The sequence below is a fragment of the Pristiophorus japonicus genome, chromosome 11 (genome assembly GCF_044704955.1).
Source record: "Pristiophorus japonicus isolate sPriJap1 chromosome 11, sPriJap1.hap1, whole genome shotgun sequence".
NCBI classification, from domain to species: Eukaryota; Metazoa; Chordata; class Chondrichthyes; family Pristiophoridae; genus Pristiophorus; species Pristiophorus japonicus.
This window is the reverse complement of record NC_091987.1, coordinates 101,117,648-101,132,881: the sequence shown is the minus strand read 5'-3', so window position 1 is coordinate 101,132,881 and position 15,234 is coordinate 101,117,648. Positions and strand designations below refer to the sequence as shown.

The 15,234-nt window shown below is 41.4% G+C and overlaps 1 protein-coding gene across 1 annotated transcript in view; it reads left to right on the top strand.

Moving 5' to 3' along the window:
* The window catches only part of itsn1 (intersectin 1 (SH3 domain protein)), a 276,283-nt gene that overhangs the window by 220,568 nt on the left and 40,481 nt on the right, over positions 1-15,234 (top strand). Inside the window, exon 31 of the mRNA XM_070893816.1 lies at positions 14,143-14,264. Within this exon, the coding sequence (XP_070749917.1) occupies positions 14,143-14,264 (122 nt within the window). The remainder of the gene's footprint in view (positions 1-14,142; positions 14,265-15,234) is intronic.

The window sequence follows — 15,234 nt, the reverse complement described above, 5'->3', positions numbered from 1 at the left end:
ACAAAATAACATTATATTAGACGATGGGCTGGATTTTCAACTTTCAGAGATTTTTGGCAAAAATCGTAGTGATACGTGAAACTTAGCATTTCGCTGCGCTGCCGTTTTTAGTTCAAATTTTTGGCCTTTACGTCTGCGTCAGGGGCTGTCTTTGCTGATTTTTTGTGTCCTCTTCACAATTTGCTTTCCCATCCATTTTTGTATCATCAGCAAACTTAGTTACATTACACTCGGTCCCTTCATCCAAGTCATTAATATAGATTGTAAATAGTTGAGGCCCCAGCACTGATCCCTGCGGCACCCCACTAGTTACTGTTTGCCAACCGGAAAATGACCCGTTTATCCCAACTCTGTTTTCTGTTAGTTAGCCAATCCTCTCTCCATGCGAATATATTACCCTCAACCCCGTGAACTTTTATCTTGTGCAGTAACCTTATCGAATGCCTTCTCGAAATCCAAATAAACCACATCCACTGGTTCCCCCTTATCCACCCTGCTCGTTACATCCTCAAAGAACTCCAGCAAATTTGTCAAACATGATTTCTCTTTCATAAAACCATGCTGACTCTGCTTGATTGAATGATGTTTTTTCAAATGTCCAGCTACTGCTTCCTTAATGGACTCCAGCATTTTCCCAATGACAGATGTTCGGCTAACTGGTCTATAGCTTCCTGCTTTTTGCCTGCCTCCTTTTTTAAATAGGGGCATTACATTTGCGGTTTTCCAATCTGGTGGGACCTCTCCAGAATTCAGGGACTGTTGGTAGATTAAAACCAATGCATCCACTATCTCTGCAGCCACTTCTTTTAGGACCCTTGGATGCAGGCCATCAGGTCCAGGGGACTTGTCTGTCTTTTATCCCATTATTTTACACAGTACTACTTCTTTAGTGATAATGATTGTATTAAGTTCCTCCCTCCCTATAGCCCCTTGATTATCCCCTGTTGGAATGTTTTTAGTGTCTTCTACCGTGAAGACCGATACAAAATATTTGTTCAAAGTCTCTGCCATTTCCCTGTTCCCCATTATTAATTCCCCAGTCTCATCCTCTGGGAGACCAACATTTACTTTAGCCACTCTTTTCCTTTTTATGTACCTGTAGAAACTATTGCTATCTTTTTATATTTCGGTGCTAGTTTACTTTTATAATCTATCTTCCCCCTCATTATTTTTTTAGTCGTTCTTTGCTGGCTTTTAAAAGTTTTACAATGTTTTGGCCACATTGTATGCCCTTGTTTTCAATTTGATACCATCCCTTATTTCCTTAGTTAGCCATGGAGGTTATCCCTTCTCTTACAGTCTTTCCTTCTCATTGGGATATATTTTTGTTGAGAGTTATGAAATATCTCCTTAAATGTCTGCCACTGCTCAGCAACCGTCCCATACTTTAATCTATTTTCCCAGTCCTCTTTAGCTAACTCTGCCTTCATACCTTTGTAGTCTCCTTTATTTACGCTTAGGACACTGGTTAGAGATCCAACTTTCTCACCCTCTAACTGAATTTGAAATTCAACCATTCTATGGTCACTCATTCCTAGAGGATCTTTTACAAGGAGACCGTTTATTAATCCTTTCTGATTACACAGTACCAGATCTAAGATAGTCTGCTCCCTGGTTGGTTCCGCAACGTACTGTTCAAGGGAACTATCCTGGATACATTCTATGAACTTTCTCGAGACTACCCTGGCCAATTTGCTTTGTCCAATCAATATGAAGATTAAAATCGTTTGTATTTGAATTAAATGCCTTGACCCAGCTCTCGGACATCAGCCACAGAAAAGGGATTAAAATCTGTAACAGTTGATTTAAGTTCAGCTGGGTTATTGGAGTGTGAAGCTAGTTTATAAACCTCTCATTTACAAGACCAAGTTATATCTTAAACAGGCATGCTTTTTGTCAAAAGGCAAATACTAGGTAGCAGGCTAGGCATATGGAATACTTGCCTTTATTAGTCGAAGCATGGAATACAAGAGCAAAGAAGTCCTGCTCTGTATAAAACACTGGGTAAGCTGCAGCTTGAGTACTGTGTGCAGTTCTGGTCACCACATTATAGGAAAGATGTGATTGCACTGGAAAGGGTGCAGAGAATACCTACAAGAATGTTACTTGGACTGGAGAATTTTGGCTAAGGAAAGATTGGAGATGCTGGGTCTTTTTTCTTTGGAACAGAGGAGGCTGAGGGGAGGCCTGATTGAGGTGTATAAAATTATGAGGGACCAGGGTAAAGTGGATAGGAGGGACCTGTTCCCTTGGCAGAGGGGTCAACAACCAGGGGGCATAGATTTAAAGTAATTGGGAGGTTTCGAGGAGATATGAAGGGAAATTTCTTCACCCAGAGGATGGTGGGAGTCTGGAACTCACTGCCTGAAAGGGTGGTAGAGGCAGAAACCCTCACCACATTTAAAAAAATACTTGGATGTGCATTTAAAGTGGCTACAGACCAAGAGCTAGAAAGTGGGATTCGGCTGGATAATTCTTGGTCGGCTGGTGTGGACACGATAGGCCAAAATGACCATCCATGCTATAAATTTCTATGATTCTGAGTTAAGCTAGCCTCCAACTTTCAAAGTTATTCACATACCACTAGAAATAACTCTTGGTCACCAATTGAGGCGAGTTTGTCTAACTTCTGCCTCCTTATCCTTTTTTTGTTCATTGGACAATTTATGTATCCCTTCTAAATCAAAGGGCAATATGAAACCGAGATGTCCCTTCCCTACTTGTAATCTATAGTCTTTTAAAATCCAACCTTGGAATCGCCTGATCATTATTAACTAGTTTTTTCTTCTACTCTTTCCAAGCTAGGTGTCCTACACTTAGCGTTACCCTTTCATCTTGGTTCAGCTAGACTTTCCACTAGGTGGCTAAGGCCCCAAAAAAATGGGCTTTGTTCCAGCGATGTGGGACGTCTCGGCCTTGCTGATCGCCAGCACAAGGCCCTTTTTTTTTTTTTTGCGATTTTTCAATTTTAGAGGTCCGTTTTGGGCAATAGATGGGCCTAAGCTGGGCCATGTGAAGTGGAAAGTCTAGCCCTTAATAAAAATGCAATTTTTAAAAGAAACACCTCAAATTAGCATTCAAACTATAATCAAAGATCATTGGTGTTTCAGATTTATTGCTTGTATCCCATATTTTATCTCAATTATCCTGAACTATGAATCTATTTTTTTAGTAAATTCCAATGAGCAAAATACTTTTTTTGAAAGATATAAATTGCTTTCTGATTGAATGCATTTATACCTAATTACTTGATTAAAGTTTGTCTTGTAGCAGTAAATTTCAATCTAATTTGCACAATTTTAATGGTTTCTTATTTATGTAGACTCAATTTGGGTCTTTTTTTTTCTAATACAAACCTCATACTTTTTAGCATTTGGTGGGGGTCTGGAACTCATTTTCAGGCAGTGAGTTCCAGACCCCCACCATCCTCTGCGTGAAGAAGTTTCCCCTCATATCTCCTCTAAACCTCCCAATTGCTTTAAATCTATGCCCCCTGGTTGTTGATCCCTCTACCAAGGGACACTTAGCATTTTCCTTCTCTGGTGCTTTAACCACCTCAAAACTCCACGTCCCACTGTGCTCTTTTCTATTTATCAGCATGCAAGAGACTTGCTCATTCACCTGTGCCATTGCTGTTCTATAACCATCTGCTAAAAGGTGCACGTGAGACACCGCAAGTGGTTTGCCTACAATCTTTAAGGGAAACTACCCAGCTTTCACCTGATGGGCTGACTAATGGGAAGTTGTTGTCTGGAGAATGTGGTTTAAACTGACCCCATATGCACATGTGTTTTGAAATGGAGTGCAACCTGCCAGTGGTGATGGCACACTATAACCAGCCAGAAGAAGTTGTGCAGAGGTGGTTTGCGATAATCTTGTTATCCACAAACATCAGGAAAGGTCAAGGGGCGGGATTGTGGGAAAGAGTCAAATTATTTTCAGTGTAAAGCGCATCTCTTGCATGAAGTGTCCAAAAGCCTTAATCGTGAAGGATTTTATACTTGGAGTAACATAAAGACCTCATTTTAGTTCCTGCACTCTGACATTTCATTGAAATGGGTGCAATCTATTGTGCTTGGCTATTTTATTATATGTGTCATTGGCGCAGCACATTGTTTTCTGTCAATTACAACCTCTTCGTTTCTCCTTTGAGTTTTAAGCTGCATTTTGTTGGTTATTTGAGAACACAAAAACTCAACAGGGACAGATTTAAACCCAAAGGCTGTGTAATTATGGTTCTGTAAAATACTTCAAGGATACTAACTGGGAATTAATTTACTTCAACATATAAATTACTCACATTTTTACCAGACAAGTAAGTTAAGTAGCCAAAAACAAAGATTTATTGCATCATTTATATAGTTAAAGGCTCTATATAAAGCAAGTTATTTTGCTAGACATTCTGCGGTAAGTAAATGTTAAGATGGTTCACTATTAAGACATTGGGCAAGATTTGACATCCTTTTAGATTGAATATATGTATGGGACAGAATTAAAATTATGTAGACTGGAATATCAATTCTGGTCTAAAATTTACAGCAAGGATATGAAATCCTCATTGTCTACAGGCCCCACCCCAAGTCCCATCCCAGAATATACTTTCTCTAATCTACCATCAGTCTACATTTTCAATCATCTTCATTCTCTGAATTCACTGTCTTCCTTCATATAAACTCTCCGATGTGGATTCACAGCTGCTGGGCCGTTCAGTTTCTACGATATCTCGGCAGCTTTTAATTTGCTCAACTGCTTCCTCACCTCTACTTTGAAGATCGTGTCCCCAGCAAAACCATGACCATCTCCCAGTCCCATTGTTCTCCTGATGTTGCTGCATTACTGCTTCCTCAAGTCCGAGGAGCACAGACTTGAGCGTATCTGGCTTCGCCATCCATTGCCAGATCTGGCTTGAGCACAGCAAGTTCTACTATGGGTTTTTTTTCTCGAGAGGAAATGGTCTCATGGCATTTCTCTGGATAAAATGGATTTCTTTTGCTTAGAAATCACTGGAAGTGCCGTAAGAGAAAAGTATAGCAACCAATCAGTTGAATCGTCAAGTCTCCTTCAAAATTTTGATTCTGGATAAGCTCCTGGCTCCAATAGATTGTAGACTTGAAAACTCAAAAATGGTGCTAGTTTGTCTACTTCAAAGCCCTCTCAAATTGTGATGTTCATCAAGTGAAAAATGCAAACTATAAGGAGGTATCAAAATCAGAGCACCATAGTTCCAGATCAGTGCGTCTGCTGCTGGAGGCATCAAAACTCATTGAAGGCATAGTAAATTAGAAATTCTTGCAACATCTTTGCTGTAATATCTTGCTATCTGGTCATTAATTTGGCTTCAAAGTAAATTGGTCCACTTGAACAGTCTGAACCACCTTGTCATTTTGATAAGTGATTCTTTCAGTGCAGTACCTAGCACAAAGAGGAACAGCTGCTGAGATTTCTTGTGATATACCAGATGACTTGCTGAATGAAGAATCTGACTTCCTCAAAAGATGATAAAACCTATGTAGTGGTTCTTGACGGATGTGCTTTGTCCTATTTTACTCATCTTCAGTGTTGGCCTGGTAAATGCTGTCGACCATGGCGGCTTGTTTTCTTCGCGGGAGAACATTAATTACCCTTCCAAATTTACTGTAGCTTGGTGCCGATTGAACCAAACAGGTGGTCTAATGGTACAATACCTTCAGTACTGGGAAAAGCCGACCATGATGTTGATCACCATGTTCTACAAGGGTTGCAAGCTGTCCTTGGTCACAAATATTAAACTCTTTGGCATAGTATTTGTATCTGATCACTATAGCAAACAAATGTCAAAGATAGTTGGAAAGCTGATAGTCAGAATTCTCAAGTAAGTTCATGCCTACTCCATCATTGGAAATTTAAATGTTATAAAACCTGATTCCAGATATTGGTAGGAGTCACACTGGCTGGACATAGCCCCAGGACATCACTGCAGAAGTTCCTCAGCAGAGTGTCCTAGGCCCAGTCATCTTCAGCTGCTTCATCAATGACCTTCCCTCCATCATAGCAAAAGTGTGAATGCTCGCTGATGATTGCACCATGTTCCATGCCATTCGCAATTCCTCAATGAAGCAGACTATGCAGCAAGACCTGGACGACATTCAGGCTTGGAATGAGAATTGGCAAGGAGCATTCGCGCCCCACAAGTGCCAGGCAATGACTATCTCCAATAAGCGAGAGTCTAACCACCGCCCCTTGACATTCAATGGTATCATCCCTGAATTCCCCACCATCAACATCCTGGAGGTCACCATTAGCCAGCAACTTAACTGGACCAGCCACATAAATACTATGGCAACAAGAGCAGGTCAGAGGCTGGGTATTCTGTGGCGAGTGTCTCCATCTGACTCCCTAAAGCCTTTCCACCATCTACAAGGCACAAGTCAGGAGTGTGATGGAATACTGCCCACTTGCCTGGATGAGTGCAGCTCTGACAACACTCGAAGCTCGACACCATCCAGGACAAAGCAGCCCGCTTGATTGGCACCCCATCCACCACCTTAAACATTCACTCCCTCCACCACCTGCACACTGGCCAGAATGTGTACCATTTACAAGATGCACTGCAGCAGCTCACCAAGGTTTCTTCGGCAGCATCTCCCAAAGCCCGACTTCTACCACCTAGAAGGACAAGAACAGCAGGTGCATGGGAATACCAAGAGAAATTAGGGATGGGCAATAAATGCTGGCCTTGCTCATGCTGCCTACATCCCATGAACAAATATATAAAAAAAAGAAAACTCATCTTCATCTGTATTCATTCCTGTCTGAAGCCCTTGGAACTAGTGGACTAAATAAGGATGACCATGCCTGGTAGGATGCACTCTCCACAGTCCTTGTCGAGATTGAAGCAGATGCACATTATTTGTAATTTGCTGCTACCGAACTTCAACAATCTCTTATTCTGATGCATGGTTTCTGTATCTTCAGTGGTGAATGTTCATACACCATTCAGCAAGTGGCACTCTCTCCTAAGCAATTGTTATCTGGCATACTTTCCTTTTGTGTGTAAAAGATCAAATGCAGAATCAAATCTGATTTAGTCAGAACTGCTGAAGCTTATGTTAGATGATGGGAAGTGGTTAGTGGGCAGTATCCGTCTTGCTTACTGTTAACCCTGTCAGAAAGATCACCAACAAAAAATGTACGGTATGTCATCATTTTAAGATAATAGCACCAAGGAAAAGTAACTAAATGGTTTAATCTTCACAAACCCACCAATATTGCTGTTTAGACCTAGCTACTTGTCAAGAGAATAAACTTGACTCATGCAGACTTCTGCTCAAGAAGTTTGAATGAGATGTCCTTCTTCTTACTGAACTGTAAGATTAAAAAGAGCACAAAGGAGCAAGATAACTTTATTGTATCTTTAATCATTCATTTAATGAAGTTCCAAATTTGCTCAGCCACCAGACTCTGGACTTTCATCTGGATACTCCAGTTGGCAACATAAGGAGGCGATTAGGCTGTAGTGTAAGAAAGCTTCTTCGGCAGAATCTCCTAGATTTGCGACCTCTACCACCTAGAAGGACAAGGGCAGCAGGTGCATGGGAGCACCATCACCTGCAAGTTCCCTTCCAAGTTACACACTATCCTGACTTAGAACTATATCGCCGTTCCTTCATCATCGCTGGGTCAAAATCCTAGAACTCCCGAACAGCTCTGTGGGAGCACTTTCACCACAAGGACTGCAGCGGTTCATGAAGGCAACTCACCACCATCTTCTTAAGGGCAATTAGGCATGGGCAATAAATACTGGCCTTACCAATAACACCCACATCCTGGAACGAATTTTTAAAAAGCTGGGTTTTAGCATTCTGACATCCTTAGTTCCTTTCCTTTTTAGTTCCTTACTAAAGATTTATTTGGGGTCTTACCAGCCAGGGGAGATCTCTTGCATTTAACCCAGTTCAAAACAAATGAATATACTAACCCTTGGTTGGGTTACCATTAAGCTGCTGAGTGAGTGAAGTAACTCTTGCCTAATTATCAAGAAGCCAGACCACAAGTCCTGCACCAAATGATATTTATTGATTACAAATCACAACTAAAAATTAAAGTTGGGTACACAAATGCTTAAGAGACATGCATAAATGTAATCCGAGTTATCTAGCAGTTTGGCAGAAAATCATTAATGCACAGAGTTACTTAACAAAACGAGTAGCAACAGTTACACAAGCAATTAAGTGGATCATTAAATTAGCACAAACGGATACTAAGCATTAATTACAGCAGTGTTCAAGGTCTGAGGTTATAAATTGGCAGGTTTACTTTAAGAATAATTCCTTAGATAGCTAAGTTAACTGCTTTGAATAGTCAGTCTATTAAATAGTTCAAGTCTACTTGTGATTAACAATATTCAAAGTTTTTGTGACCTCGGATTTACCAGCAGCCTTCCTTCCTTCCCTGGGATTGCCCATCCCTGATTTTCTTCGCTGCATGATTGGCAGCTGTGCTTTCAGTTGCCAAGGCCCTAAACTCTGGAATTCTCTGCATCTCTCTCTTCCTTTAGGATGCTCCTTAAAAACTACCTCTGACCAAACCAGTCCTAATATCTGTGCGGCTCGGTACCAAATTTTGTTCAATAATCGCTCCTGTGAAGCATCATATGACGTTGCACTACGTTAAAGGCTCTATATAAATGCAACTTATTGTTGCTAGGTAAAGGTTCTTGCAGAGCTAAGTGAACTAACAGAGACTGTTATTCCTACAATGACAAAGCCAGCATACTCTACCGCAGATTGTCTCTTACTGCTACGACTAGACTACCGATCATCTAACACTAACCAGCCTGAGGGGTGCACAACCCTCCATTTTTTATATCTTAATTTTAAAGGGCACCCTACATTCACTTAAACAATTCGGATGTTGCTGACGCCTGAAGATTTTGACTCCCTTGACTGCCAATCACACGGATCAAAAATGGCTGCCATTGAGTTGCTGGATCATAGCTTCCCCACCCCCAGCAAGACAGACTTTGCATCTATGATTTTTACAACCTCCCCTTTGCTGATCTTGCATTTATTGAGGTTTTTTAATCCTCACAAATAGAAAGTGACATCTTCATGTTCCATTGGGTCTTACCTAAGTAGTTGGAGTTAGCAGTAATGGTATCTCCTGTCTATAATATAACACAAGCTTTTCTGGTGCAGTTAACCTCGAGGTTTTAAAGCTTTATTTCAATTATGGCTTTCAGCGTAGAAGATGTTATGCCCAAAACGCGTGGGTGATGGTTTGAACTAGCTGAGAACTTGTGCTGGCTAAAAGCTTTAACCAAGCATTCAGGTCAATAGCCAAACTCCTTTTTTTAATGTGGTCAGATTTCAAATTAAAACTCCATTATAAGTACATTTTAGGTGATTCCCCCGAAAAATCTTGAAGGCACCTTCAGTAATTAGTGGAACACTATTCCTACAGTAGCTTTATCTGAGCTTATATAATTTTATTCATGTAGATCAATAATAACAATAACCTGCATTACGTAGCACCTTTAAGCTGGAAAATGTCCCAAGATGCTTTAAAGAGAGGAAAATGTCCCAAGATGCTTTAAAGAGAGAAAAATGTACAAAAGGAACAGACATGTCGGGAAAGGTACCTGAAAGCTTGACCAAAGAGTTAAGTTTTAAGGTTTTTAAAGACATTGGCGAGGTAGAGGAGTTAAGGGAGGGGGTTCTTAGAGCGGAATTGAGGCAATTGAAAGGGCTGCAAAGAATATTGAGGCAAAGGGAGGACGGATGGAAGAGTCGGAGGATTGAAGGGTTTAGATTTTCAGAAGGCATTTGATAAGGTGCCACATAAAAGGTTACTGCACAAGATAAGAGCTCACAGGGTTGGAGGTAATACATTAACATGGATGGAGGATTGGCTAACTAACATAAAACAGAGAGTCGGGATAAATGGGCCATTTTCAGGTTGGCAAACTGGTGCCACAGGGATCGGTGCTGGGGCCTCAACTATTTACAATCTATATTAATGACTTGGATGAAGGGACCGACTGTAATGTAGCCAAATTTGCTGATGATACAAAGATATGTGGGAAAGCAAGTTGTGAGGAGGACACAAAGAATCTGCAAAGAGATATAGACAGGTTAAGTTTGGGCAAAAATTTGTCAGATGGAGTATAATGTGGGAAAATATGAGGTTATTCATTTTTGTAGGAAAAATGAAAAAGTAAATAATTATTTAAATGGGGAGAGATTACAAAATGCTGCGGTACAGAAGGACCTGGGGGGTCCTTGTACATGATTATACAAAATGTTAGCATGCAGGTACAGCAAGTAATTCGGAAGGCAAATGGAATGTTGGCCTTTATTGCAAGGGGATGGAGTATAAAAGTAGAAGTCTTGCTACAACTGTACAGAGCGTTCGTGAAACCAAAGCTGAAGTACTGCGTACAGTTTTGGTCTCCTTATTCAAGGAAAGATATACTTGATTTGGAGGCAGTTCAAATAAGGTTCACGAGGTTGAATCCTGAGATGAAGGTGTTGTCATATGAAGAAATGTTGGGCTTATACTCATTGGGGTTTAGAAGACTGAGATGTGACCTTATTGAAACATATAAGATTCTGAGGGGGCTTGACCGGGTAGATGCAGAGAGAATGTTTCCCCTCTCGGGGGAATCGAGAACTACGGGACATAGTTTCAGAATAAGGGGTCACCTATTTAAAATGGAAAAGAAGAGGAATTTCTTCTCTGAGGGTCGTGAATCTTTGGAATTTTCTATCCCAGAGAGTTGTGGAGACTGGGCCATTGAATATATTTAAGCTGGAGATAGACAGATTTCTGAATGATAAGGGAGTCCAGGGTTATGGGGAGCGGGCAGGGAAGTGGAGTTGAGGCCAAGATCAGATCAGCCATGATCTTATTGAATGGCGGAGCAGGCTCAAGGGGCCAAATTGCCTACTCCTGCTCCTATTTCTTTAATTCTTATGAAAAGAGACAGGCTAGAGAAAGATGCAAAAGCAAAGTCGAGGCAATGGAGAGATTTGAAGATGAGGGCAGGGAGTCTAAATTCATTGCATCTGGGGCCAAAGAGCAGGTGTAGATCAGTAAGGATGGGCAAGCGAGCCAGTGCAGGAGAGGCCATGGACAGCTGAACTTCGATTGAATTATATGAAGAGTGGCAAGTACATCACAAAAATCAAGTATATCGGTGCCAAAGCTATGTTTCCGGGCAGTAGTAGGGGTGAGGTAAGGACCGAGGCAAACAATGCTGTGGAACTGGAAGTAAGTAGTCTTGGTGATAATTGAGTTTAAAATTCAACTGTGTTGTACAGGGCCCTAAGATTTTGCAGGGTTTGATTTAGCCTGAGTGAGTGACTAGGGAGGGGGATGGCATCAGTGGCAAGGGAGTAGAGGGCCGAAAACAATGACGTCAGTTTTCCCAGAAAATTTTGACTCGTTACCAAAACAATTTCAATTGGGCAGTTTGATAACACCGAAGTGGTCAGGAGAGGTGGTGCTAGCTGTTGTCAGCCGAAATATGAAACCAGAGGAAGGCAAACCTCAGTGGTGATTGGCCAGGGTTGAACGAGAAACCATTTCTGGAGATACGCTGGCTGTGTTTAGACAATTAGGAATGAACTTTTAAGAGTATCACGCTTAAAATAAATACACCTCCTTACAGTTGAATGGGTTGGAATTCTGAGTATTTTTTCCTGATCACAAATCTCAGTTAATATTTTACATAAGAACATAAGAAATAGGAACATGAGTAGGCTATATGGCCCCTCGAGCTTGCTCCGCCATTCAATAAGATCATGGCTGATCTGATCATGGACTCAGCTCCATTTCCCTGCCCGCTCCCCATAACCCCTTATCCCCTTATCGATTAAGAAACCGTCTATTTTTGTCTTAAATTTATTCAGTGTCCCAGCTTCCACAGCTCTCTGAGGCAGTGAATTCCACAGATTCACAACCCTCAGAGAAGAAATTTCTCCTCATCTCTGTTTTAAATGGGCGGTCCCTTATTCTAAGATCGTGCCCTCTAGTTCGAGTCTCCGCCATCAGTGGAAACATCCTCTCTGCATCCACCCTGTCAAGCCCCCCTCATAATCTTATACATTTTGATAAGATCACCTCTCATTCTTCTGAATTCCAATGAGTAGAGGCCCAACCTACTCAACCTTTCCTCATAAGTCAACCCCCTTATCCCCGGAATCAACCTAGTGAACCTTCTCTGAACTGCCTCCAAAGCAAGTATATCCTTTCATAAATAATGGAAACCAAAACTGCACGCAGTATTCCAGGTGTGGCTTCACCAATACCTTATATAGCTGTAGAAAGACTTCCCTGCTTTTATACTCCAGCCCCTTTGCAATCAAGGCCAAGATATCATTGGCCTTCCTGATCACTTGCTGTACCTGCATACTATCCTTTTGTGTTTCATGCGCAAGTACCCCCCAGGTCCCGCTGTACAGGGGCACTTTGCAATCTTTCTCCATTTAAATAATAACTTGCTCTTGGATTTTTCTTCTGCCAAAGTGCATGACCTCACACTTTCCAACATTATACTCCATCTGCCAAATTTTTGCTCACTCACTTAGCCTGTCTATGTCCTTTTGCAGATTTTTTGTGTCCTCCTCACTCATTGCTTTTCCTCTCATCTTTGTATCGTCAGCAAAATTGGCTACGTTACACAGTCCTTTCTTCCAAGTCGTTAATATAGATTGTAAATAGTTGGGGTCCCAGCACTGATCCCTGCGGCACCCCACTAGTTACTGGTTGCCAACCCCAGAATGAACCATTTATCCCGACTCTCTGTTCTCTGTTAGTTAGCCAATCCTTTATCCATGCTAATATATTACCCCCAACCCCGTGAACCTTTATCTTGTGCAGTAACCTTTTATGTGGCACCTTGTCAAATGCCTTCTGGAAGTTCAAATACACCACATCCACTGGTTCCACTTTATCCACCCTGTTTGTTACATCCTCAAAGAACTCCAGCAAATTTATCAAACATGACTTCCCCTTCATAAATCCATGCTGACTCTGCCTGACCGAACTTTGCTTTTCCAAATGTCCTGCTACTGCTTCTTTAATAATGTACTCCAACATTTTTCCAACCACAGATGTTAAGCTAACTGGTCTATAGTTTCCTGCTTTTTGTCTGCTTCCTTTTTTAAATAGGGGCGTTACATTTGCAGTTTTCCAATCTGCTGGGACCTCCCTAGAATCCTGGAAGTTTTGGTAAATTACAACCAATGCATCCACTATCCCTGCTGCTACTTCTCATGACCCTAGGATGCAAGCCATCAGGTCCAGGGGATTTATCTGTCTTTAGTCCCATTATCTTACTGAGTACCACCTCCATTGTGATTTTGTTAGGTTCCTCCTAGACTATCCACTGTCAGAATATTGTTAGTGTCCTCTACCGTAAAGACTGATACAAAATATTTGTTCAGAGTTTCTGCCATCTCCATGTTCCCCATTACTAATTCCCCGGTCTCGTCCTCTAAGGGACCAACATTTACTTTAGCCACCCTTTTCCTTTTTATATACCTTGGGTGTGGGGCTCTGTTAAAGAGCCTGGCACCTAAAAACTTTTGCTATGCTAGTTTTGCTGAAAATCTGTGTCAAAAATCTTATTGATAGAATGAGCCCAATGGGCAGGGGGAAAGATGAAAGACTTTAGATCTGTGTTTCGGCTTGACAATCACTTTAATGAAGTACAACCTAAGTGACACTGAAATCAACGGCAAAATATATTTTTTAAACTTGATCTTTCAAGTTTAGCAGTCTGGAAGTGCCGCACAGGCCGCTCATGGGTTTTTTGTGCGGAAACATGCATAGTCCACACATGTTCGTTAAAGGGGCCCCGCACCCAAATAAAATGAGCAGGAACGTTGTCACAACCAGCTCACCATGTATTGCAAATTTGTCTGAACCAATTTTTAAAAATTAAAATGAAGACCTCTACCTAATTTACTCTGATCTCAGTTTGTTCTCTCTGATTCTATCCCTAAAATGTTATCTAAATAGTACGTTTTTATCCAGACTGATGGATTGGCTATATTATTCGTATTGGATGGCAGATCAAGTGCCTCAGCTGCGTATGAAACCCTGTATGTTAGAATGTTACGTGATGTATATTATTTAGTCTTCCCCTCTTCTGTGTAGGGTGTGCTGATTTGCATCTATTGGACATGCTGTCTCCTTCTGAGCGGAAACGACAGGGCTATATCCATGAGCTCATTGTGACAGAAGAAAACTATGTGAGTGATCTGCAGCTAGTCACTGAGGTAAGGTATAGTTGTCTTGTGGTCTTGATGGAACATGTAATTTTCAGACTGTGCCGAAAACTCAGTAGGTAAATGTACATCCCAGTTTCAGTCTCCACTCTATGCTGTCTTTACTGATCTTACCTGAGGCAATAGCGGAAGCAATAGTTTGATTCAGTGGCCCATGAGTAAAGGGACGGGAAAAAAATCAGCCAGAGTTCCCGCTTATGATCACTATCTAGTGATGCCTGCAGAAGAGTGGATTTGTTTGGATATTTTAAATTTGTTCTGGGGTTGGCTCGGCTGCATTAATTGCCCGTCCCTAGTTACCCTGAGAAGGTGGTGGTGGGCCTTCAGCATAGCAATTATTTTTACAATTGAATGTCTAGCTTGGGTAATGAGGCATTATGAGTCAGCCTTGTAGTATGGGACTGCAGTCACACGTAGGTCAGACCAGGTAGGGTGCCAGCTTAGTTGGAGTTCAGAAGAATGAGAGGTGATCTTATCGAAACATATAAGATAATAAAAGGGCTCGACAAAGTGGATGCAGAGAGGATATTTCCACTCATAGAGGAAACCAAGACTAGAGGGCATAGTGTCAGAATAAGGGGCCGCCCATATAAAACTGAGATGAGGAAAGATTTCTTCTCAGAGGGTTGTAAATCTCATGAATTCTCTACCCCAGAGAGCCGTGGAGGCTGGGTCATTGAATATATTTAAGGCGGAGCTAGACAGATTTTTGAGTGATAAGGAAGTAAAGGGTTATGGGGAATGGGCAGGAAAGTGGAGCTGAGTCCATGTTCAGATCAGCCATGATCTTATTAAATGGCGGAGCAGGCTAGAGGGGAAAAATGACCTACTCATGCTCTTATTTCTTATGTTCTTGCCTTCCCTGCACAATGTTAGAGAACCAGCTGAGTTTCTATGACAGTCCAGCAGCTTTCATGGTTATTTTTTCTGGCACCAGCCCACAAATGATCAGATTTACTGA